Source organism: Brachyhypopomus gauderio, chromosome 11, assembly GCF_052324685.1.
Source record: "Brachyhypopomus gauderio isolate BG-103 chromosome 11, BGAUD_0.2, whole genome shotgun sequence".
NCBI classification, from domain to species: Eukaryota; Metazoa; Chordata; class Actinopteri; order Gymnotiformes; family Hypopomidae; genus Brachyhypopomus; species Brachyhypopomus gauderio.
In genome coordinates, this window is record NC_135221.1 from 18,041,973 (window position 1) to 18,068,104 (window position 26,132).

The 26,132-nt window shown below is 40.6% G+C and overlaps 1 protein-coding gene across 5 annotated transcripts in view; it reads right to left on the reverse strand.

Moving 5' to 3' along the window:
• Positions 1-26,132, reverse strand: part of st3gal5 (ST3 beta-galactoside alpha-2,3-sialyltransferase 5) — a 43,600-nt gene that overhangs the window by 11,468 nt on the left and 6,000 nt on the right. Inside the window, exons 1-5 of one of the 5 annotated variants that reach the window (XM_077022514.1) lie at positions 16,973-17,287; positions 16,741-16,849; positions 4,112-4,223; positions 2,312-2,429; positions 355-692 (exon numbers count right to left, since the gene is read on the reverse strand). In XM_077022514.1, coding sequence (XP_076878629.1) covers positions 355-692; positions 2,312-2,429; positions 4,112-4,143 — 488 coding nt within the window. In that variant the 5' untranslated portion in view covers positions 4,144-4,223; positions 16,741-16,849; positions 16,973-17,287. Of the gene's footprint in view, positions 1-354; positions 693-2,311; positions 2,430-4,111; positions 4,242-5,246; positions 5,266-16,740; positions 17,288-26,132 lie in introns of those variants that run through there. The other 4 variants (XM_077022512.1, XM_077022513.1, XM_077022517.1 and 1 more) reach the window with 4 other exon arrangements.

The following is a 26,132-nucleotide window of genomic DNA, read 5'->3' on the forward strand; positions in this document are numbered from 1 at the left end:
TCTGTTAGATTATCTTTGATGTCAAATTACTACACTTAGAATACAGTAAATATTATATTAAAATTCCATTAATATTAACAAAATAACATGAAAATATGAATCAGTACTATATTAATAACCATATTTAGTTATCAGGCATTAAAAAAAAATTTCATGTTATAATTTTTCACTTGATTCTTTCAAGATTTGTAGCAATGTAATTTTGTACTTTATGTATTTTTATGTACTTTATGTACTTTAAAAGTGTATCTCTATGTAAAACACATCAAAATATAATGATACACCAAAGCATTTCAAATGCTGCAATTCAGAACAAACAATATGAATTTCTCAATTGTGCTGATCTGGACTCACCTTAAGATGACATTGAACTGGTTTAGGAGTGTCCCGAGCTCCAGTCCTTGAAGAATCCCACCATTACCAACCACAACACATCGACGACAACTATGTCCTCCAGTCTCCTCTGACGAAGAAACAGGCATGATATTCAAGATTTTCTTTATCTTGCTTTTCATGTCCAGCAATCCAAATGGCAGAGGATACTTAAACATTGGTTCTGTTAAGTTGCTGATCTTTTGTAAAAAGGGCTCAGCCACTGGTGTGGAAGTAGAAAACATGGTCTCTATTGTCTTTCTTGCAAAAGACGGTCTGCACTCTCTGGCCAACACACTTCTGACATAATTATGGACACGCTGAGGAAAGAAAAAAACATCATATTTCAATTTCTAGAATTACATTAGTGGCTACAAACACTAGGGAAATACACAGTGCCGTCACTGTAAATGCAATGACTATCAGTAGCAAATGATTAAGAAATGTTTTATAATGAGTTATAGAGTTGAGGTTATTCATTGACATCACTTAACTAGCAGAGAATGAAACAAATGTTGAAAATATTCAAAGAACAAATGTGCAATTTGTAATATATACAAATTGTATTCTTTTACAACTTTTATTTGGAAAGCTGTAAACCAGGTAAGCCTGAGTATTTGAGCAATCTACTCAACAATCTGATGAAAATCTCAGATTACATGTGAGTTACAAGTCAGTGCTCAAATGACCTTGAGAGTGAGCATTATGTGAGTCAGAGCAACAGAAGCAGCTGAGGTTGGTATATTTGTATTTTTAACTGCGTAAAAATTATGCAGTTAAAATGCAGACTCTCTAAAATGTGCTTCACTTTCACATGTTAAAGAAGAGTTGAGAGGAAGAGGCCATGTCATCAAACATTTCAAGATCATTCCAACAATTTTTACAGCTGTCCATCCTGCTAACTATTTTTTATTCTGTCAGAGTTTGCAGCATAAACTTCGCCTCCTCTGCAGACAACTTAGACTGTCTTCAAAATAGCCTCTGTTTAAACTACATAATGTACTTACTGCACTCAGTATACACTGTATACTGGATGCTTGCCCCTTTAGTATTAAGCAGTAAAGTAACTAGTATGCGACAAACACAAACCCTACTATGAGGTCACGTGAACGTACAAAGGCTCCACCCACATGGGAATGATTTTCCACCACTGATGCATGATGGGATACAGTACACCACAAATACAGCCCTGGCCTCATCCTGGAGTATTTGGCAGAAGTAGAATGTCATCCAGATATCATTTGCTTACTGGAAAAATTGCACATGGCATATGCAATATGCACATGGCATAAAGATTTGGTGTGTTGGATTTGGCATGCATACACACATTGTTTCTGCCAATTTCTTTTTTTACTTAAAACATACTTAAGCTTTCTGATTGGGAATGTATTCCGATCCTGGCATGGCATATATTATGGAAAGGGTTACCTCACCTTGTACTATTGGACAGAAATTGTAATTGGAATGGCCTCAATTGGACTAGCCTATTCCAACTGAGGTGTAAGGATGAATGTATTCTATTACGAGCTATTAGGTGGGCTGTTTACTGATTAGGCTTCATGTAAATGTGACTACTGTAGTGGGTATGATTGCAGTGAGCCCACCAACTGTGATGTTAAATACCCTCTATTGGAGGTTCGTCCAAACAGAGTTTTTTGTTGCACAAGGGAACAGCAGCAGATCGATTGTATCTAGGATCCTGGTGCTAATAACCTTCCACATGTACTGGAGTTATATTACCATGGCACACGAGAATAGCTAACTAACTCGATGCTAAAACCTAGTTCTCTGAAAGTTACACATCATAACTTGGAAAAGAGTAACCCGCACAGCCCCATATGGAATCGTTACTGTTTTATTGTTATTATTACTTTTCTTATTAACAAAACTTACATTTGTGTGAAACTGCTAGACATAAGGGAACAAAAACAAATCTTACCTTTCGGTGATTGTGATCTGCAAGCATCATGCCAGGTTTTGGATTAGCATCGATGAGAGACAGCATTAGATGGCCAATGAGAATTGAGATTATGATCATAAACAGAACAAACAATCTCCTGTGGGATTAAAGAGCAGATTAGGTCTGTTAGGTCTGCTAATGAACAGGTTCATCAAGAGTTCTTATCAATTACATTCGGTGCGCATCTGTACCGAAAGGGAGAGCAAGTGGGAGGACTTGCTGATATTTAGGCTAATTCTGTCAATCTTTCTTTTTTTATGAGACAATTTTGGAGTTCCCACACAGAAAGTCTTCTGAGCATGTCATGTGGTATAGGGTATATGAGATATAGGGAACACACACACACAAACAACAAATCTTCAAAGAAAAAAAAAACGATAATTTTTTTATTTTATTTTTTTTTACCAATAATAAATTTAGTTACAAGTGCATTCAAACTAAAGCAAAGTACAGAGCATACCTACCTGCAAGTGTGAGGAGATAAATCACCCTTAATCTCAACTCAGCTCGCATTTATCTACTTACAGGTCATTTAAGTTCCTAACCTCTCCCATTCATTTTGTCCAAGATAAAATCTAAGCACTTAAAATGTTTTTGGATCCTACAAAATACACTATATTGCCAAAAGTATTTGTTCACCCATCCAAATGATCGGAATCATGGCCACAGGTGTATAAAATTAAGCACATCATACTGTATCATACTGTTTTAAGTTCTGAAACAATTTCATGATGTAACGTGTGTGGTCGGAAGGACGAGGCACAAAATCCAGCTCGCACACTTAAACGTCACTTTTATTTCACCACTCTTAAGGCGCAGATAGCGCACATATAACAAAACACACACTGACGTGTGACACTCAGACAAAGACGATCACGGGACACTGCGCGAACGCACATTAAATAGACAGACCACATAATCCCCGCGTGATGACGAGACGAGCCACAGGTGAAACTGATTAACACACGGACACAACCACACCCACGGAGATACACAGACGCAGACGACATAAACACACGCCCAAAGGGGAGGGGTCAGGGGCTGTACCATAACACATGACATACTGAAGTTGCCACCATTGGCTGCCCACAGTCTAAAGCCCACCCTCTTCTCTGTGAATTTTCTGTGGTAATTTCTACAATTTCACATAATAGGTTAGCAATTTATACATGTGCTTTTAGTTCCACCATAATCCTTTCTGACATAAAAATGTCAATATAATCCACAATGGCAAAGACTGAAAGTTACCATGGCTAGAAAACACAAAAATTTTTTATAATAGTATGTAAATTGTACTGTTTGTCATAGACTGTAGGCTTTACACATATAGAATGATTTTATTTCTGCTCCAAGTGCACATTTGTCTTGTTAGCACGTTTGTTTTTCAGTACTATTGTCTTGGGTTTGTAGATTAGGTCCAACTTTTTATTTAAATAAATTGTCCTGATGTGTGTCTGCATGCACAGTGATTGTGGTGTGATTGTGGTGATAAATGTACCCATAAATGTAACACTCATACATTGTGTTCAATATGCCAATTCCAAAGAAAAATGCCCATTTTGCCCATCAACTTGGGTGAAATGCGTGAAAAAAAAGGGTGTGAGATCCCACAGCCCTCAGGACTATAAAGTATCCTCAGGACTATAAAGAAACTATAAAGAGTGCAGGAGACTATAACCTGCACATGGGTGGACAGGGCAGACAAACTATTTACTATTTATTTAATAGTTTTGTTTTAAAGCTTTGTGCAAAAAAATGTGATTTGGGTCTGCTGCTTACCTCAAACAATATACTGGTATTGTTTTCCCCATACTGCCAGTACACAGCTGAATCCTTTTTTCAATTCTCCAGCAGACAGCCACCACCTTCGCAATCTCTCATGTGGTCATACCTATGAAAAAGTTGAAACCTATGACAAAATAATAATATTAGAAACATTAGAATAAATAAGAATATTGATTATATTGCTAGCAGAGAGTGCTGGATTACAATTGTATAAACTAAACAACATTCAGAGACAATTTAATTACATTAAGTACAGTGTACGTCACTGTACAGCCTGACTCCTCCTCGGGCGTGTCTGTGTGTGTGTTTACATCTGTCCGTGTCCACGTGTGTGTGTGTGTCTGTGTGTTTACATCTGTCCATGTCCATGTGTGTGTGTGTGTGTGTGTTTACATCTGTCCGTGTCCACGTGTGTGTGTGTTTACACCTGTCCATGTCCATGGGTTTGTGTGTGTCCATGTGTGTGTGTGTGTCATTGGGATATATAAGTAGACTGGAGTGAAAAGTGAAGCCTCCACATGTGCATGGCTCAGACCACATACTTTTAACTTATATTACACATCAAATACGTTTTCTGGGTAGGTATGTTCTGTCAATTCTATAATGCTGTTATTATTTCTCCCAGTGTTTTTCGTTACAATAAGAAGTTTATAGAAGTTTTTTGGTGTTACTTAAACGGGTGTGGTGATGAGGTGATGGACAGATAATAGCTGTGTTGATTGACATCTAATACATCAACACATATCATGATACATCATATCAAGAACGCACTTGACAACAAAATTATTAAACTTGACAACTGTATTGTTTAGCAGAACAATTGTTGTAACAGACTCTTTAGGTCAAGTTCTTTGCAGTTATTTCGGTCAGAGGCTCAGACTAACTGACCTGTCTACATTCGTATTGCACACAAAATTCGTCTTTGTTCTCAATCTTGATCTCTCATTCTGCAAAAGGGTTGCATCGACAGATGCAGTTCAATGCATCTCTTTGTGACATCATCAAACAAAGTTACAATCCTTGTAACAACTCTATTCTCTTTCAGAAGCACAAGCGTCAGCCTCACTGGTTTTGTGTGGTGTGAATGGCTTGGCACTTTACAGTACTGTTATAATTTGCATAAACTTACTAGATAGCGAAAAGGCTGCCACCAACTTTGTTAACCAGGAGAGTTCCAGATCAGAGGCTGGTCATAACCACACACACACACACACACACACACACACACACACACACACACACACACACACACAACACAGGGGTAATTTTTAAGAAGATGATTATTTAATATTGCGATCTGTAGGCAAGGTCAGGCAGCCACCAGGCACGTTGGATCAGAAGCCAAATAACCAGAAATAAGTTATCACACACACCAACCACACCACACAATGTCTTCGTCACTGCAAACAAGCACCACAGCAAACAATTTAAACAACACACTATCAAAAAGGGCAAAACATCACCTCACACAAAAGGCCATCCAATCAACCTCCCAGCTAAGTGCGTTTTCCTTTCCTTAAATGTTTTATCTCACCGGTGAACAAGACCCTCCCCTGGGGTCCAAGCTTATGGCGTCGTCCAGTTTCCCACCAGGTTTCGCTTCACAGCGGCAAGGGCAAGAGCTACCGTAACCTCCCCAACTACCTTTCAACAGGAGGCAATCCTTCCTCCCCTCCTGATGCAGGAACATCTAAATCAGCGGTTCTAAGCGCAGCAAACTACACCCTCCCGCACCAATCCAGTGCCGCTCACCGACTCACAAAGCCATCAGACCCAACAGCAATGTTGCCACCCACAAAGACAACAGCAAAGTTAAATGCTTCCACCCAGAAGTACACAGTTTGAACAAGGCAAAATTGCATCGTCCATTGCATCGTTCATCATCCAGGAACTGTCCAAACATTCTGGCCATGAGACTGGGCACTGTCCTGCAGTAGGAGCAAGCCAGGCACCAGTGGAAGGTCTGACCATGGCCCATAGGGTATCATACTTATGAGCAGTCAGGACACTCTTGGCTATGACATGGATATTTGTGTGGCCCTCCAAGGATGTACCTCCACAAACCATCAATGATCATCTACCAAACCAGACAGGCTGCTTGATAAAGGGTTAGGCAAAAGGCAAAGACCAGCAGCAAAAATAACTTTTGCAAATGCAAAAGTTTAAAGATTAAAATGCAAATGCATGTAGGCCCAATATGCAAATAAATATAGCCAAAGGGTTGACAATACTTCACACTGAATGAAGAGACTTGATAGTTAGAGTAGCAAACCTGGTGAGCTGGACTTAGGAATAGGTGAGCATAACTATGGTCAACCAGGCTTGTATTCTGATGAGGAGAAACTGATGCCCAGTGACAAAGACAGAAACAGTACAAATCTACAGTACTGGAGAGAAGAATCAGGGAGAAAAGATGAGAAAGTAAATGTCTGTGATCACCACCTGCAATGCATTCCCCCTTTTGAAGGTTGTCTTGCTGTTGACTCTCATGTGCATCTGTTGTCCCTTTCACTTGCACCAATGCAGGTGAAATGGATTCACAATCTCTTACAATTCCCATATGGACACAATAATATTCATGAAGTTTAACTGACGGTGTTATACTGTGGTTATTCAGCCTTTACTAATTATTTTTTTAAACACTCTAGATCAGTTTTCAGACTGATTTTGAACAACTTTAATGACTGACAGGTGCAGAACTGTAACGGGAGAACATTCCAGAGTTTAGGACCAGCGACACTAAAGCCCGGTGTAGAGAAGGGGATGTTACTGAGTTTCCTGGTAGTCGCAGGTGAGGAAATCAGTATGGACTCAAAATTTTGTGCTGTTTAGGCATAGGAGGTTTTCACTCATCCAGGCCCGTACATCAGTTAGACCAGTGGTTCCCAAACTTTTTCTGCCGTGCCCCCCTTTAGTAGATGAGAATATTTTTGCGCCCCCCCTACACCCCCCCATATTGACTAGGGATGTGTTGAAAACTTACAAAAACAATAGGTTCACAACTTTGGTCAAACATGAAAAAAATTAACTGCAAGAAACATTTTAAATGGTTCAAGAATTCTAAATGTAATTTAAAATAAATAAGGAGATGAAATAAGAGAAACAGCAATACATATGCGGCTAGTTTGCAAGCGCAGACATCACGCAGAGCACAAAGCATGTAACGGCCAGAAATATGTGTACTGTCTCTTTAAGGGAGCGAGTTGAGCGTGCGTATGGAATATTGTTTTTTTAGCTTTCCGCCGTAGACCGAGTCAGACCACTGCTCTTTAATTTATTTCTGTAAGTAACGCATTAAATGAGCTTTGGACAACTCACCAGTTCATGTATGAACAGTGAAGTATTGCTGGAGCCCAGGTTTATTTTGGTCAACCAGCAAATAAACGGACTAAATGGAATACCACCAGCGCGAGTATTAGGGTTGAACTAACTCCGAAAAGCAAGCAATACAAGCATATAATTAGAGTGAATAGATCTGTTTTTATGGATCGGTCACATTGTCCCCGATACCCGATCTAGAATATTTTCAGATATTAATATCGGAATCGGTGCATCCCTTGACACATGTGCACGTTTTACTTTCAAGCTCCGCGCCCCCCCTGCAATAGCTCCGCGCCCCACCTAGGGGGCGCGCCCCCCACTTTGGGAACCACTGAGTTAGACATTCAAGTAGTACAGTGGGAGGAGGGGTATGAGATGGTTTGGTGTAGATACAGATTTGTACATCATCTGCATAACAGTGAAACTGGAGCCCATGCCTTCTATTTATATTACCAAGAGGGAGCATGTATAATATAAAGAGCAATGGGCCAAGTACTGAACCCTGAGGGACACCATGGGACAGCACACACAGATCCGACTGATATCTCCCAACCGAAACAAACTGCTGCCTAATTCATTTGATTCCAGGTGATCATTTAGCTGAGAAGCAACAGTTCGCTCTAACACTTTGGCCAGAAAAGGTAGATTAGAATTTGGCCTGAAGTCAGGGTCTAAGCCAGGTTTTTTAGCACAGGAGTAACAGCTGCTAGCTTCAAACACACTGGAACCAATACTGAAGTGAGTGATGCATTTATGGCCTTTGTAATAAGGAGACAGATAACAGGGAGGCAATATTTCACCCACTATGTTGGGATGGGGTCTAACTGACAGTGGTTTTTGAGTTTAAAATGAGAATGACTGGCATAACCCTCGTTCACAGTAGAAAAAGTGGAAAGATGATTACCAGTAAATTGTACAGACAGAGAGTCAGGATTAACAGAGGGTGGAATAATAGGAAACTGTGCATATATAGAATCATTTTTATGATTAAAGAAGTCCAGAAATTGTGAGTTCAGCGGAAACGGAAAGTTGAGTGGGCGTATCAACTTATTGACAGTTTGAAAGAGAGTTCTGGGATTGCCATTTGAGCGTTGAATGAGGTTGGAGTAGTAAAATGTTTTTGCTTGTTGCAAGTCCTTTGTAACAGCCAACATGGTCTTTATAAGTGAGGGCATGCACCATCAAGCCAGTTCTCCTCCAGCGTCCCTCCAACTGACGACCCACTGCTTTTAGTTTACATCTGAAAACTCATCTATATCAGCTAGCATATGAGTGAGTAATTGTTTATGTAATCATTGGTTGATATTTTATTATTTTATAATATTTATTATTATTATTATTATTATTATTATATAATAAAAAAATATATTATAATAGTCTTTAGTAGTGCCAATTCACTAAAGATAGGGAGGGTACTGTTATAATAAGCCACAAGCTGGTATATGTTGAGAACTATCAAGATCAGTGTGATCAGTCTGGCCAAGCATTTCCATAAGGACAGGAGGCATGGCTGGATTACTGACCGTGCCAGTGGGGCCAGCGCCCAGGAGCCCTTGAGGTCAGGGGGTCCTGGCCGAAAACTTTTTCCGATGCCTATCAACATTTATGGTACAATATTTTTATTTCCGAGGGTCCTCCATTTTAAGGATCCTCTGACTATTAGGGACTTTGACCCCAGGGCCTCTTTGGGGCCCTAGCCATGCTTTTGAGGCCCCTAGCCATGCTTTTGGGGGCCCTAGCCATGCTTTTGGGCCATAGCCATGCTTTTGGGCCCCTTAGGAAAATGGATGAGGCGTTGTGGCACTGCTCTGACTTCGAATTCTGGCTATTAGGGGTCCTAGGAAAGAGGGGGGCATATTTTTTAGAGGGCCCTGGTTATGAGAGCCCCTACTAGGGGGCCCTAGAGATGAGCAGGGCATACCATTAGAAGGCCCTTGATCACGAGGGCCCCTGCTATGGGGCCCTTGACTTCCATAGAAGTCGTTTACCATGGCTCCTTGACTTTCTTGGGACCTACAAATTCAGGCCCTTACTTAATATTTCTGAATTTGTATTGTTTCAAAAATATTATGTTCGATTTCTCTTAAGCGCAGAGACACAAATTAATTTTGCAATTATTTAAATTTAAGACAAGCAATTTGTCTGATGAATGCTATCTTTGACACCGATTAAATTTAGTGAATTTGGCCAAGGGTACAATTTCACTTAGGTGAAAACAACAAGCCATTTGACTAGTTTCATGTTTCCCCTTTAATAAACAACAGTAAAGAGACCAGTGGTCACTCTAGTTCTGAAGGAATGCATGAAAGGAAAAGTGCCTTTTCATACAACAGAACTGCAAACTAATTTTACTGAGTAGCACAATTTTGGTTTGGTGACAGATGAAACAGCAAGTGGGTTTTGTTGTAGTAGCTGTGGCTGCATATGCGTATAACCCTGATATTTAGTTTGAGGATTATTTATTGGAAAATATATTTTATTCAGCTTCTTATTCAATGACCATTCAATGACAGTTTGACATGACTTGACATGTTTCAAGGCAGTGTGAAGGGGTCTTGACAATAATTAACCTTGATTTAATATCATTAACACAGCATTTTTAATATACTCAAAACCTTTCCCCGGTCTCCCTCTCCATGCCTCTCTCTCTCTCTCTCTCTCTCTCTCTCTCTCTCACACACACACACACACACACACACACACAAAACAGCATTTTTGTAGTAGATAGTGGCTACCCCTCCCCCACCCTCTCACTCAGTGGTGAAACATTGTTACATTCCCCTAAATTCCCAAAGGGGCTGAGCCAGGTGTTGTGAGAACTTCCAAGTGAATATGCAAGTTCTATATAAAACCCCCTGCCAGTTTCAAAACTCCTCACATTCAGACAGTTCAGCTTGCAAACTTGCTCTGTGCTTTTACTACAACTTTGACCTTGCTATTACCAGATCAGCAACCAACAGCCTTTTTAAAGGCTCATTGACCTTTATACTGCATTATATTATTTTATAATATATATAAATATTTTAATATATTATACTATACTATATTGCATATATTCTGTTACATTTTTTTCATAGTCTTTTCAATGGCTTATTTATAATATTATTATATTATTATTTATAATATTATAATATTATTATATTATATTATACTACATGATATAACATTACATTACTATATTTACTAGAGGTGTGCCAAAAAATCGATTCATATATCAAAAATCGATTCTCATTTACTACGATTCAGAATCGATTTTAAATGTCCCAAAATCGATTGTAAGTCGTGGTGAAGTCTCGCGTTACGTAATTACAAAATTACGCGAGACTTTACGCAGCCTGTTCTGGGACACACTTATGCGCGGAAAAGGTTCAAAACACATGGAGGAAAGAGATATTCAACCTGTCCGGTCTTCATTTAAGGCAAAAATATGGGTTCATTTTGGTTTTTACCGAATGCCGGGGAAGACCGAACTGGACACAATGTAGCTCGTGTGCAAGGCGTGTGTAACGCGGTGAGCACGGGAGTGTTAATATAGAGAAGGGTGAGAAATAATATAGAGAAGGGTGGACCCAAGTGAAATAATATAGAGAAGGGTGGACCCAAGTGCCGGCTCGCAAGAGCAAGACGTTTGACACTCGTCAAATGTATTAGCGAGAGGGAAACGCGCACAGCGACCCAGAACGAACAAACAAAACAACACGGAAGACTCAACGCGCAAGAGAATAGAAAGCAAAACCGTGAGGGCACAGAGTAAATAGAAACAAAAAACCAATGCGGAAAATACAACGCGTGGAAAATAACACTCAACCGTAGTGAGACGGGAGGAAGAAACAAAACAACAACAGTAACTAAAAAACAGCGCGGATAAATGCAACGCGAAAACGAAACCAAGGACACCAGCAGAAGTAACTGGCAAAAAACGCTGCAGCAAAATAAAACCCTTCCCAAAAATAAAGGCAAAACGGATAGGAAGACATACAGGATTGGGAAAACTTGAGATGGGTCAGAAAGCGACGCATGAGATACTCGAATAAGTAAAGAGAAAGCATAACAGAGGGAGGTGGCGAGACACCATTAAATGATAAGCAATCACAGAGAAAGCAGAGACTGGCTGAGAACGTACGGTTACATCGGTTTAGTCTGGGACTGACTCTGGTGCCCCTAGCGACGGCTGGGGGAACTGCATCCGAGCCAGCCCTGATAGCTCGCAAAATGAACCTCAAGAATTTTACCAAAGCACTTAATTTTTGTTAATTAAATGTGAAAGACACTTAATTTTCTGTATTTGTCGTTTGTCGCAGACTGTAGTAGATCATGCAGATTTTATAGACTGAAGCAGACATTTTTATAAATCAAATCGTTTTTTGAATCGAAAATCGTTTTGAATCGAAAATCGATTTTTGAATTGAATTGTGGCCCCCAAAATCGGAATCGAATCGAATCGTGAGATAGTAAACGATTCCCACCCCTAATATTTACTATATTAAACTTTGAAAGGTTCACAGCCTTTTTCAAGGCTAGTGTAACATTGCTAACTAGCAACTCACAGCTTTTTAAAAAGCTTATTGTTATTTGCATATTACAGTATTGATAATAGTAGAAGTGTAAGCTTTATAATAGTATATACATACAATACATTTACAATAACAACAATTTATAGCTAAATAGTTATAAGTCAGCATTTTTTATTACATATTGTATCTGCAGGGTACCTGCACATTTTTAAATCTCAAATTAAATGACTTTTAAGACCTTTTTAATACCTCTCACAAGAAAAAATAATACTATTACTGGGGATGCAGGTGTGTTCCACATCGTTGACGGGGGGTGGGGGGGTGGTGGCGAACGAAAATTGTTGACGTTGTTGAGGCCGTATACTCCAACGCTAGGAATCTAGCACTAGGACCCTGGAGCGGTTATTTTCTGCATTAGCGCTAGATTCGGCAAAGTTCACATCGCGCCAGAACAACAATTTAATGCCTCCCCTCATAAAATTCCAGACATTTTAAGACATTTTTAGGCCTTGAATATGGAAAACTAAATTTAAGACATTTTAAGACTTTTTAAGGACCCGCGGGTACCCTGGTATCTGGTTCTACAATTTTGTGATTGTAGCATTATATAATCGCTCCAGAGGCACAGCAACAATTGATTCTGATATTGTCAAACAAATTGACACAGAAAGACAATACTGGCGGGAAGTTTTGAAAAGAGTTGTTGCAGTCATCCAGTTTTTGGGGGAGAGGGGACTTGCTTTCAGGGGAGATGATGAGCTATTAGGATCAGCCCACAATGGTAATTTTTTGGGCATCATAGAACTCTTAGCCAAATTTGACCCATTCCTAGCTGAGCACCTCCAAAGGTTTGGAGGTAAGGGAAAAGGTTCTGTGTCCTACTTATCATCAACAGTGTGTGAAGAATGTATCCATTTGATGGGACAGAGAACAAAGCAGGCAATTGTTAATGAGATCAAAGAATCAAAATACTTCTCTGTTATAGTTGACTCCACTCCAGACCTTGCTCATGTGGACCAACTTACTTTTATTTTCAGGTTTGTTAATAATGACGGACATGTAGTTGAGCGTTTTCTAGCTTTTGAGCCTATTGAAAACCATAGTGGGGACAGTTTGGCAGAGTGTGTCGTTGCTATGGTGGAGAATCTGGGCCTAGACTTATCCAACTGTAGGGGCCAGTCATATGATAATGCAAGTAACATTTCGGGAAAGTACAATGGAGTCCATTTACAGTCAACCTTTCCAAATGTCTACATAGCACTTAGACTTTTTTTGACTGTGCCTATCACAAATTGTGAAGGGGAGCGTTCATTCTCCAAACTGGCTCGTATTAAGAATGAACTCAGGATTAGGATGCGCCAAAACCGCCTGAACTCACCGGCACTTCCAGCCATTGAATCAGATTTGGTCAGACAGCTTAATTTTGATGAATTAGTGGATGACTTTGCAAGAAAGAAGAGTAGAAAGAAACATATAAAATAGACTCTTGAGTTAGGGTTAGTTTGTGACAGGTTGTTTAACGTATTAATTTATTTATGTTTTTCGGGAGGTGCGGTGCGCGGGGGTGGGGTGGGGCGTTGGGGTGGGGGTGTGCAACTCTTTGCCCAGGGGCCCAGACTATCCTTAATCCGTCCTTGACAGGAGGCTGAGGATGACCTTTGAGGATGACCTTTGACCTGTGTTATGTGTGGGAAAATGTACATTCTGAGCAATATCAAAACATTTGAGCAGATCTAAGTAACTTTTAGCAAATGAGCAGTTATCAGAATCAACATGAATGTTGAAATCACCTAGCAGCAGGACATTAGAGTACACAGATATAAGAGAGGGGAGCATGTCAGAAAACTCAGGTGATAATTTCGGTGGCCGGTAGATGAGCAAAATCAAAACAGATCTGGAGGCAAAAATGCGCAGTGCAAGACACTGAACTGAAATAAGGGCGTACTCACACTAGGGTCTGTGATCCGGGCCCGGCCCAGTTAACCGTGCTCGGGCCCGCTTGAAGAGGTGGGCCAGGGCACGATTCACTTGGACTCAGGCACGGTTCGCTTCTAGTGTGAGCGCTATCCGTGCCCGGGCCCGCTTGGTGCCTCGTCTGATTGGTTCATTTCGCTGGAACTCAAACATGACGTCAGTGATGCGAAGCTCACGTTAAACAGTCATAGAGGCAAAGCGATTAGCAGACAATCGTTGTGTTAAATTATCGATAAATCTGTGCTTGCACCGTGTTTCTGCACTCCCAAAACGACTCCAAAAATACAATAAAAAGAGAATTGTGAACTCCATAGTGTTGTGCGAGCGTGCTTTTTTTCCAAATAAAGCGGCGTTGTAATGACGTAAGCGTGCTCGGGCCGGGTTGCTGAAGCCAGTGTGAGTGCAGGCCAGAGGGGGAGTGGGGAGGGGGGATAACCGGGCCCCAGCACGGAACCAGCAAACCGTGCCTAGTGTGAGTATGCCCTAAGAGGGGGAAGTGGAATTATTTTGACTTTAAGATACACCACAGCAAGTTCCCCACCCTGACCCGATAAACTTGGTTGCAATACATATAAACAATCAGCATGTAAAGTTTGGTTCAGTGCAACTTAACTCATTTGGTTGCTGCCAAGTTTCTGTCAAACAGAACAGAATTACGCTCCACAATAACATCAGCAATGAGTGATGCTTGGTTATTAAGAGAGTGTACATTCAGCACAGCAGATTAAACGTTAAAGTCAATGTTAAGTGGAGGCAGATTTATTGTTTGAACCTATCGTAATGACCAACCACTAGTTTGTGTGGATAAGTCTGGCGTTTCCATGGTAATGCTAGGACAACACGATAACCAAAGTATGGGAATATTGTTCATATGCTGTTTGTGAATGAATGTGCGCCCTGAGCCTCGATGCCAGTATTTAGGTCTCCACAAGATGCCAAGGTAACAAAGATGATGAAATGAATCAGGGAGTTTACAGTGAGTGTTTTCCATTAACTTTCCGCGCTGAAAATGTGCCATTTGTGCAGACCGCATCTTATTATACTTATTATACTTTTCAACCTCTGTAAACACACCTAAGGCAATCTGGTAAGTATATTGTTAAAACATAAATTATTTGGTTACACTTAAAAATCTATCATGCCTCTGAGAGGGATAGATCTGTGAAATATACGCAATAATATATATACTATAAAATACTACTAATTATTTTACAACTGTATAAGAAAAAATCATATTTATAAAATAATTATTTTGAGTACCACATTTACTGTATGAGTACAGACTTTATTATACTCAGGTATTATTGTTACTATTGATGATATTGTCATGGTACTATTTATTGATCCATTTCTGTCAATTCTGTTTTTGTACTTTGTGGTACTGCCTAGTATTATAGATTCTATTTGTATTATAATTGTGTAATTAAAAACTGATTTATTTCTGTTTATTTTAGACAGATCCAAATTACATCTAACACTCTAAACAGGGTAAAATTCAACAGCAAAGTAAACCTTGATTCCCCCCCTCTGACTACTCACAAGCTTAGAGCATGACAAATTACACAAGAAAGCTGAAAACATAGAATGTGAAAATCTTTGAGGATTAAAGAATGTTCACGTAAAAAAGAAAGTTTTGATTCACTTTATCCTTTTTGACTGACTAAAGCACGAGGTGGTTTAGTCCCTGAATGACATTGCAGCAGGAAGTGACCTATTTTACAGTAAGGGATTTTTTTTTATTATTATGCTATTTTAAAAACCATTTTAAACCACATTAAGATGATGTTTTTTTTCACATGAGCGACCTACATAGTACATGCCAAGTAGAATATGTCCACCATAAGACGTCTCGCTTCTCTGACAGGGCCTGTTTGTGCACGACTCATTGTGCTCTCTAGACAAGTAAAACACAGGACATGGTGGAATATTTTTTCTAACGGGGATATCCTGAGGTAATTTTGGTTCGTAAAGTAGGTAAAATGCGCCCAATCACGCAGTAAAAAATGGTCTAACCGCCTACAAAACAGCTACCAAGTTCGACCATTTTAAAGACAGTACGAGTTGTGTTTTCCCAGCCAGGTTATTACTATATCTGCTGTTTGATACCCTAACCCAACACGTACTTCTGACATTAACCAACCTATTTTGTTCTGGATACACAGGTTGTCTTGCCGCTGTGTGACACAGATACTTGTTACCCGACAACGGTTATATGTTATTCATTAAGAATTTGAGCATTTCCAGGCCAGCTAACGAGCTAGCAAGCGAATACAACAATAAAGATGATAATAAATGATGTATCTCCCACAGCCTCGGGTCAGCTAACGTTACGTTGTTGCCATGAAATGGATGTACACATTTTGATACAAACGTGCAGTCTAACGGTGCTGTTTCTTTAAGCTGCTTTCTGCCCACAGTCTATAGGTATAACGGAATTTCTAAAGGCGATTAATGCGCAGTAATGAAGACTAACCAGTCACCCAGACGTATATAAATGCAGACATGTAGGCAACTGTCTTATATCTCGAGTTGAACCACATACGTTAAGAGGTTTTCCCTTAATTACATGAATAGCGCACATAGCTAAGGTTATGCCTTTGTGGGAAATGCTAACCTACGTCTTTACACTTTACACTAGGGAAAAAAACAAATCTAGTGAGCATTTATTTTATATAATTTGCAGTAGCGGAGCATTTTAAAAAATATATTACCAATAATGCTACCTATAAGCTATCTAGTTATTCATGAGGTATACTAGCTACTTGCAAGGCTATAATAATGCAGTAATATACATACAGTACATTCTTTTGTTACCTTTATCAAAATCGGAGGTGTAGTTTTTGATTTTCCAGAAGGCCTTTTCTTTTCTTATTGTTTCTTCAAGTTGATCTGGAAATGTGCATGAAGAATAATCCATTGGCCACTGCCACGCAAACAGACGAGAGGTATTCCGTTAAATCAACAACCAGTTATTTGTCCCGTTAAACACTTTCCAGCTACTGGCAATTGTGGGTAAACTTCGACCGAATATAAATCGCAAATTCACCTTTCTGTATTTAATGCTATTTCCTCATCATCTGAATTTTATTTTTTATATACACGAGCACAACGCGCATCCAACGGTCTCGTAAAATGTTGTGATGGAGTGAAAAGTAGCGTCGGCGAAAAAAAGAGTCAAGACATTTTCAAAGTTCTCTTTTTCTGACAGCTGCTAATATGCAAACAAACAGAATAGGGAACTGATCTACGCACCAATACGCCTAGTTATAAACGTGAAGTCGGTTTCTAAATTGCTTTTCTAAATGTGTGTCGAGTTCTAAATTGCTAATCGGCTTTATACCGAACGTGACCAAACCGGAAAATGGTCTCGACACATCCGCTTTTTTTGCTGCAGAATTACTTTGATTATATGTTTGATAATGAATGCCATTTAGTGATGACTTATTTTAGCCGGAATTATAATGAGAACTTTTCTAGACCCGTTTTAAGTTTCTAGGCATCCTTGAGTAAAAAAGTGGATTTTTGCTAAAAGTGTGAGGACACACACCCACACCCCCCCCCCCCCCCCACACACACACACATACTTGACCTTACAATGAAATTCTTTCTTTGCTCCTTGTCAAGAATACCAGGTAGAAGATTAAAAGAAAATACAATAAAGCAAGAATAATAATCTAAAAAATATATGGTACTGGACTGAAATGCTACAAATTTCCAACGGAATTAGAACAGTATCAACATAAAAAAACATACAAAATAAATGAATTGTGCGGATATTATTTACAGAAGGGACATGACTATAAAAAGTGCAATAATGCAATTGTACACATTGGTCGAACATGTGCTACTGTGAAGTCACAGTGATAAATAAAGAGTCTAATGGCAGTGGGGAAGAAAGAGTTCTTTAACCTAGTGGTTTTGCATTTCACACTCCGGTACCTCCAACCTGAGGGCAGAAATGTGAACAGTCTGTGCCGAGGGTGGGCGGGGTCTTTAACAGTGGAGACAGCTCTCCTGTGGACTCTGCGCTGGTATATATGTTCTGTAGAGGTGGCAGTGGACTTGTGGTGATCTTCTCAACAGTCTTCACCACTCTCAGGTGTTTACAGTCCATTACAGTCATGGTGCTGTACCACACAGTGATGCAGCTGGCCAAGTGGCTCTCAATGATACAGCTGTGGAACCTGCCGAGGATTTGTGGAGAGGTCACAACTGTCCTCAGTAAGTACAGCAGCTGTTGAGTCTTGCTGACCAGGTATGTGGTGTTCAACGTGAATGTAAAGTCCTCACTGATGTGAACACCCAAGTATTTAAAGCTGCTTACCCTTTCCACTGTGGAACAGTGGGCTGATGAGGTCTCCTCTCTTTCCTGATTTCCAATATCAGCTATTTTGTCTTATCTGTGTTTTAGTGCGAGGTTGTTGTCCTTACACCACGGTCACCTCCTGTAGGCCGCGTCATCTCCACCAGTGATATGTCCCATCACTGTGGTGTTGTTGTCCTCGTGGGAGGGGACACAGTCATGGGTGAAAAGGGTGTAGAGGACGGGGTTGAGGAAGTATCCCTGTGGGGTGCTGGTGTAAGTGGAGATGATGCACATATGCAGGGTTGCCAACTTTTCAAGCTCGTTTGGAGTGAGATTTGAACCTGGAGGAGGTGGAGAGTGTAAATTGTTGACGGGGGGGTGGCGAACGTAAATTGTTACCGGGCGGGGTGCAAAATTGCAAAATGGACACAAGGTATTATATCGTGATCGATCGATCGCCAGTGGTTGGCGCCAGAGCGAACTAGTAACTCATTGAATCATAGATATGGATCAGAGGTAAATAATCTAGAATTTTTTTTCGGCATGAGAAATTGTAAGTGTGGCGTGAGAGCGTGTGAAGACAGTCAAATGCATGTGTCTCACGCTCAATGCGTGAGAGTTGGCAACCCTGCATATGCAAGAACATTTGCGCTCTCCGATTTATCTTCTGTCTCCCACATTTCTTTCAACACATTCACAGGGCCTCTTACCTCTCTGACATAAAGGAGCTGAAATGGGAAAATCCTGTAGGCAGCCGAGGAACTTCCCGATATGCAAATAGCAGGTACGGTGGCCACGCATCCCAATCTGATTCTGAATCCATCACAAACTTGCCTAGCATTTCCTTTAAGGTTTTATTAAAACGCTCTACCAAACCGTCAGTTTGTGGATGGAAAGGCATTGTTTTAATGTCTTTTATCCCCATCAATGTCATTACCCGTCAGATTCCCTTTCAGTTTTGACCTTTATGACCCTGCCTTTGAAATGCCGCTCTTCTCAGCATTTGTGTCTGCCCTTTCACCCCATGATGCCACAGGCGTTACGTAATGAACATATCTGTTCAAACTGTCTGATTTGTAAGTTATGTACCCAAATATGTCTGTCTTGTAAGGTGTCCTTGAGTGTCCTGAAAGGCACCTATAAATAAAATGTATAAATAAATAAAAAATCAGCCAAACAAGGACACAGCGAGGGAGCAAGACTCTGGTAAGTTCAGTTGCTGTAATGAGACTTTATCTCCAGTGTTTCAGCACGAACAAGCTAGAGACAGGAAGTCCCCTGGATACTGTGGGTACAGTGGCGTCTCGTCTTCCACACATACGTGCGATTTTGACCGCGTTGGGCAATGAGACTGCCAATAAGTGCGAAGAGACTGCTCGTCTTGATTACCGCTTCACAGGGAAGTGATCTGTAGTGCAAGACGTGGTCAGGCGGAATGAATGTGATGACTATCTGTACTTTTAAGTTTTGTATTGTTAAGCGCCAGTGTGAGTTGTGTCTAGCCTTGTTTCCCTCCCTTCCCGCCCTCTTCTGTGGGTTCTGGTATTCATTTGTGTGGTTCCGGTTCTTTATTTTTGCCCTCTATTGTTCCTGGAGTTGTCTTTGCTCATGTTATGGTGTCTGTTTCTGTTCCTATTTCTATTCCGTTGTCTCTGTTTATGTCTCTGCCCTCTTCGTCGTCCACATGGTTTTGTTCCTGGTTGTGTTCCTGAGTCCCTTGTCTGTCCCTGGTGTTTCCGTGTCCCCTTCAGTTTCTCATGGTTTTCCTTCAGTTTCTCCTGCTGCTTCTAGTTTTTCCTCCTAGTTATTCTTCTCTTCTCATCTGTTTCAGTGCCTGGTTTGTCTCTGCTGGTTTGGTTCATTGATCTTCTGTTCTTGATTCTCTTCCTTGTTGTGTTTCATTGTGTTCTGGTTGTTTTTGATTGTTTTTGGGTTTTGGTTTTATGGTTTTTGCTCTGGTTTTGTGGTTTTTATTTGCCATAAAACCATGGGGGGCAACAAATGGTGGTTTACCTCAAAAAGTTTGCATAGCAATGGGATAAAACTGACCATTTGTATTTTAGTTATATCAGTGTGTTTGTGTGGCATGTTTAGTCTCATTTTGCAGCTTGTTGTGTGCTGGGAAAGGTTATGTTAACAGGGTAAGTGTTCCATCACTCACTGAGAAGGTTTGTAGATGTCACCCCAAAAGTGGCAGTCCTGTGCGAAAATGCACTCTGTATGCAAATGTACTCTGTTGTCTTTTCCAGCATCCTGATTCCCATTGGTTAACCTTTGGTTTTTGTGACAACTGTCCCTTTGAGATACGGGGGGGGGGGGGGGGTATAAAGTGGAGAGGTTTGTAGATGCAGGGTCACTTCCTCTTCTGGCTCCTCTTGCTCTTCCTCTTCCTCTTGGTCTCTTGTTCCTTGGTTTCTTCCTTGCACCGTGAGGCAACCTGCAGTATTCCATTAGGTATTATTAAGTTTCCATTAGGTATTATTAGGTGTCCATTAGGTATTATTAGGTGTCCATTAGGTATTATCCTTGTAACTTTAATCTTCCTTGGTTATAGCTATAGTGGATCAGATGGGCTGATTATTAGTATCAGGTAAAGGTAATTTTATAATTTATAATTTAATTCAATGCTAATACCAATACCCTCTAAAGTATCCCATCCGCTGTGCATGTTTATGAACCTCTGTCACCTCTGTACTGTCACATTTAGCCCCTCCCCCAGCTGTCAGTCATGTATATTTTGTTTATGAAGCCATGTGTGTTCATAGTTCCTCCTTATATTTTGTAACCCAGCCCTCTCGTTATTGTAATCATGTGTTGCTCGTTTGGTCTTGCCTATTTAAACCCTGTGTTTGGTCTTTTGCGTTGCTGTTCATTGTTTGAAGGTTTGAATGTTACCTTGTGCAGCTCAGTTTGTTAGTGTGTTATAGTCTGTGTCTTGTTAAGATTTGTGTTTTTGTTTTTTGGCATGTCTTTACGTGTTGGTTATGTTTCGTGTATGGACTCCCTTTCGGATTTGACCAATTCCTGCCTTTTTGACCCTGCCTTTGGAATGCCAGTGTTCCAAAGTTCCAAATGTTCAGTGTTTGTGTCCGCCCTTTCATCTGCTTCAAGGTACAATTAATTCCCTGATCCATTATCTCCTTGAGGATTCCCACTCTTGATGTTAACTGAATTAATGCATTGACGATCTGTTTCCATTGAGGAAAAAAAAAATGCAAGAGATCGTCAATGCATTAATTCAGTTAACATCAAGAGTGGGAGTCCTCATGAATCAGGTTGCATAGTCACAGATGACTAGAATAAGTTTATTCTCTCCTCTAGATCTTGTGTGGGCCAACCACATCCATTTATATCCGTCAAAATGGTACTTCCATTCTCTTCTTCAGTGCTGTCAGCTGGCTTATTTGTCTTCAATGATTTTAGCAAATAGCGGTTTCAAAGTTTCGTGCATCTTTTGTAGCCCTTCTATATCCCATGACGAGAATGGAGATTGTAGGTCTAACTCATCAATTTGTCCAATTTGTCTTTCCTTTCTGGACGTCTTTTCAAATGTCTTGTTCCGCTTTTACTTTAGCCTGCTGTTGTTACCACCAGTGCTTCTGTGTAGGAACATCTCTTCCCAAGATTACAGCATATGGGGCTTCTTCTGTCACCCCTACTTGTAAAAAGTGATCTTGTCCGTTTGTCTTCATCCTTACCTTTGTTGTCGGTACGTTGGCTCCTCTCCATGTATACATTGTACTTTAATTTGCCCTTCCTGCCAGAATGCCTTCTTTACTAAGCACTGTCTTCTTACCTGCATCTGACTCGCACCTGTATCAAATAAATCTCAGCAGTTCTTCCCAATTTTCACCCAGACTGTCTTTACCTTTTTGACGGTTCAATGTTCTCATCACTTCTTTGTCCATTGCCTCGTTTTCGGCTTTGGACAATCTCGTTTGATTTCCCATTTGACTACATTTCAACTATTTCCACTGTCTCTCTAAGCCACGCTGGTTTCTATCGTCAAACTCTGTTTTATTCCATTTCCTATATTTATTTTCAGAATCTCGAGGTTCATAGGTTTTTCCTTTTACTACTTCCACAATTACTACTGAGTTCACCACACAGCAGGGGCGGACTGGCATACATTGCTCCCGGGGATTTCCCCGGTGGGCCGATGGGTTAGTGGGCCGGTGGGCCGCTGGCCGCCGGTGGTTTAACTCGGCCCGTGGAGGAGCCACTGCCGCGCACTGCGGCCCCGGCCCGTAGTCACGCTGCTGTTTAACGGTGTTATTACCTCCCCCGCTCCAGTCAGACTAACCTGCTCAGCGCGGCCGCGGACTGAGCCTGTCAACACATGAACGAGTTGGACCGGGCCGCGGACTGGGCCAGCTGATGCGGGCTGACGGTGTGCAGCGGAGATCAGAAAAAAAACAACTTGTCCCAGAAAATCCGGGCCGGACTACGAAAACATACAGCAGTTTAAATTGTAGATAACATGTTATTTTAAATGTACTGCTGTCGCCTCTGCAATGTCTAAGGCACCATGTACAAATTACCTTAACACGGTTAACACGGACGCAAGTGGCGGTCTTAAAGGTTCCAGAGCACTGCGCACTGTGTTTTTTTTTTTTTAAACCTATTGAAATTCTTAGATTAAAACTAACCACCACAAATAGGTAAGAGGAAGAAATACCCACGTTAGAGTTGTAGGTTGTTCTTTAGGATGCAGTTTGCATAAAACAACTTTTTTGGTGGTCTTATGGTGGACTATTTAAAAGGCACTATGTGGCTTTGTAATCATATTATTGCTGGAAATAATATTGTCCATATGACAATAAACGCCGTCATATACACTACGTGCCATGCATAGACTCATATACAGTATACACACACACACACACACACACACACATATATATATATATATATATATATATATATATATACACAGTATATATACACACACACATACAGATATTATATATATAATATGTGTCCGCCCCTGCCACACAGTGTATATTTTTGGCTTATTCCTCTTTTAGCGCTGGCAGATTTGGATTTGGTCACAATGTCTGGTTTGGCATCGGTAAAGTGGGTTATCATCAGATTCCTCATATTGAGTTCTCTTGCTTTTATGTCTCAGAATGCTTGTCTCTGATGTCTGTCTCTAGATCAGTTTCCTCGTTCAGCTGGACAGATTGGCTTTCTCTGTGCTCCCTCTACATCTCTTGTTTGTTTGAACTGGTGCTGCAGTGACCTCCATCTTTGTTCCTGCTTTGCTGTGTCCTTGTGTAAACTCTTTTCCTTCTCCTGCTGCTGCTTTGTGAAGTCTGTGAACATTCTGTACAAGTGTTCTGTGTTATCCTTTAATTCGCTTGTTGGTTGTACATTCATTACTGTATCTTCATTATAATCCCATTTTGGGTTTGTCTCAACGTCCACGCTGTGCTGCCTTTATACCTTTTTAGGTGCCATTTCTTAAGTTCTCGTGTCACTTTCAATCTCCTAGTTTTTCAGATGCCACCAATTGTGGGGGTGTGGTGAGTGCTAATGTTTGACTAAAGTTCGCAAACAGCAGAGGTGTACCACAGAAGAAACATTGAAGCCATAGATCCTTCTCAAATGACATCTTTAATAAGCTTGTAAGCTCAGACAACATGGACATCTCCCATTCTCAAAGTCAAAGTCAAAGTCCAATTTATTTACATAGCGCTTTTTACAACACATGTTGTCACAAAGCAGCTTTACAATCGTATGGGTCCAGATCCCTAATGCAAGCCAAAGGTGACCGTGGCAAGGAAAAACTCCCTATGCTGGTGGGGATTAGGAAGAAACCTCGGGAGGACCAAGACTCAAAATCGAACCCATCCTCCATTGGGCGGCCCGTTAACACACATCCATATTTGTGGTCATAGTTATGGTTCAAGTTCCCAAGCCAAGTAGTCACAGTCCCTTCAGTGCAGATGGTGAGCCTCAGGTAGGAGCATCAGCACGTCCTCTTGCGGCAATGGCACATCCAACCCCGGCATCAGTACATCCACCACCATTCTCCAGGCTTGTTCAATCAAAGCACGACTCCTTCTGAATAAACATTGTACTTTTTATACTATTCACTCCACCTTCTTCCTAATACCAGTTATACCATGATTTCCCACATTTACAAATATTACATTTATATATTCATTGTTAAACCCTCATAAAACAATATTCTTCCAAATCCTATTTAATTTCAATCAGCATTCAAATATGTCTTTGATAGAGAATCCCGGGTACTCCCGACCTGTCGATGAATGCCTATAGTCCGACTAGGCTGGTGACGTGTCAGATCACCTCATCGTCACAAGTAGCCTTGTGTATGAGGAAGCATATAGTTTAAAACATTTATCCATTTAGGCAGGGTTGCCAACTCTCATGCAATGAGCGTGAGACACACGCTTCTCACGCTGAAAAAAAAATTGTTTATTTACCTCTGATCCACATCTATGATTCAATGAGTTACTAGTTTGCTCTGGCGCCAACCACTGGCGATCGATCGATCGCGATATAATACTTAATTTGTGTCCATTTTACAAAAACAGGTACACAAAAACAGGTAAGATATCCCAGCAAGACTGTACCGTGTTTGGTAATAGGAGAAGAATACGTGTATTACATAAGCTTGTTGGCATATTAATATATATATATATATATATATATATATATATATGCTAGTTTGGTTAGGGTTGGCTCTGGTACTTAGCTTAGCTACCAAGCTAGCATAAAGTTTTGAAATACAGTGGTACCTCGAGATACGAGCTGCTCTATATACGAGTGATCCAAGATACGAGCACCGAGACGAGCAAAATTTCTGTTCGACACCCGAGTGCACGCTCGAGATACGAGCATGAACCGGTCATCACAGCCATTCTACAAACATTTTTTTTTGCATTATGGCTCCAAAGAAAGGCTCTAGTAGTGGAAAGTCCAGTGAAAAGAGAATGATAACTATAGAAACTAAGCAGGAGATTATTCACCTGCATGAGAAAGGCACTCGTGTAGCCGAACTCGCTCGTCTGTTCGGCCGGAGTACATCCACCATTAGCACTATCCTGAAGCAGAAGGACAACTTTAAAAGTGCAAACATGGCGAAAGGCTTGACGATATTGTCCCAACTTCGGACACCGCTTCATGCCTTTATTAATAAAGAACATGTCTTTTTTCCACATTTACGCTAGTTTTGTGACTTTTTTAAGGACCGGAACCAATTACAATACTTTACATTGGTAAATTGCCTTTTTTTCTTCAACGCCTGGTGAAGGGGTTTGTTTTTAAAGATAAAACTGAATTTTTCTTCAGGAATTATGTGCCAGCTTGAAATGTAAATTGTTCAACAATTAGTTAAATCTTCCCTGTCCCCTTGTTCAGCTAAAGAGCTGTTTGAGTAATAACGGAAATCATCGAGGATTGTCCAATCACATAGAAGGAAAAGTAATTAGCTGTACTGATAGGATACCAATAAAAGTAGCCCTTCCTTCAGGCTCATAACGCTGACTGTGTGCAGTGATCTCTGATCCATGATAATTAACACAGTGCCTCATGTACTATTAAGCATTACCCTGTTATTGGCATCCAGCTACATCCCTGTAGACTTGGTCCCTAGCTGGACCAAGTCCTGAGTGGTCAGAAGTGTTTGCCAAGCAAGAAAACTGCATTGCAGTTTCTTGCAGCTTAGTTATTAAATCAAATCAAATCAAATCAAATATATTTGTATAGCGCTTTTCACAATATATGTTGTCACAAAGCGCTTTACAGGATTTACAAGGGTAACAATACTATGGGTCCAAATCCCCAATGACCAAGCCAAAGGCGACAGTGGCGAGGAAAAACTCCCTAGATGGTGGGGAATAGGAAGAAACCTTGGGAGGACCAAGACTCA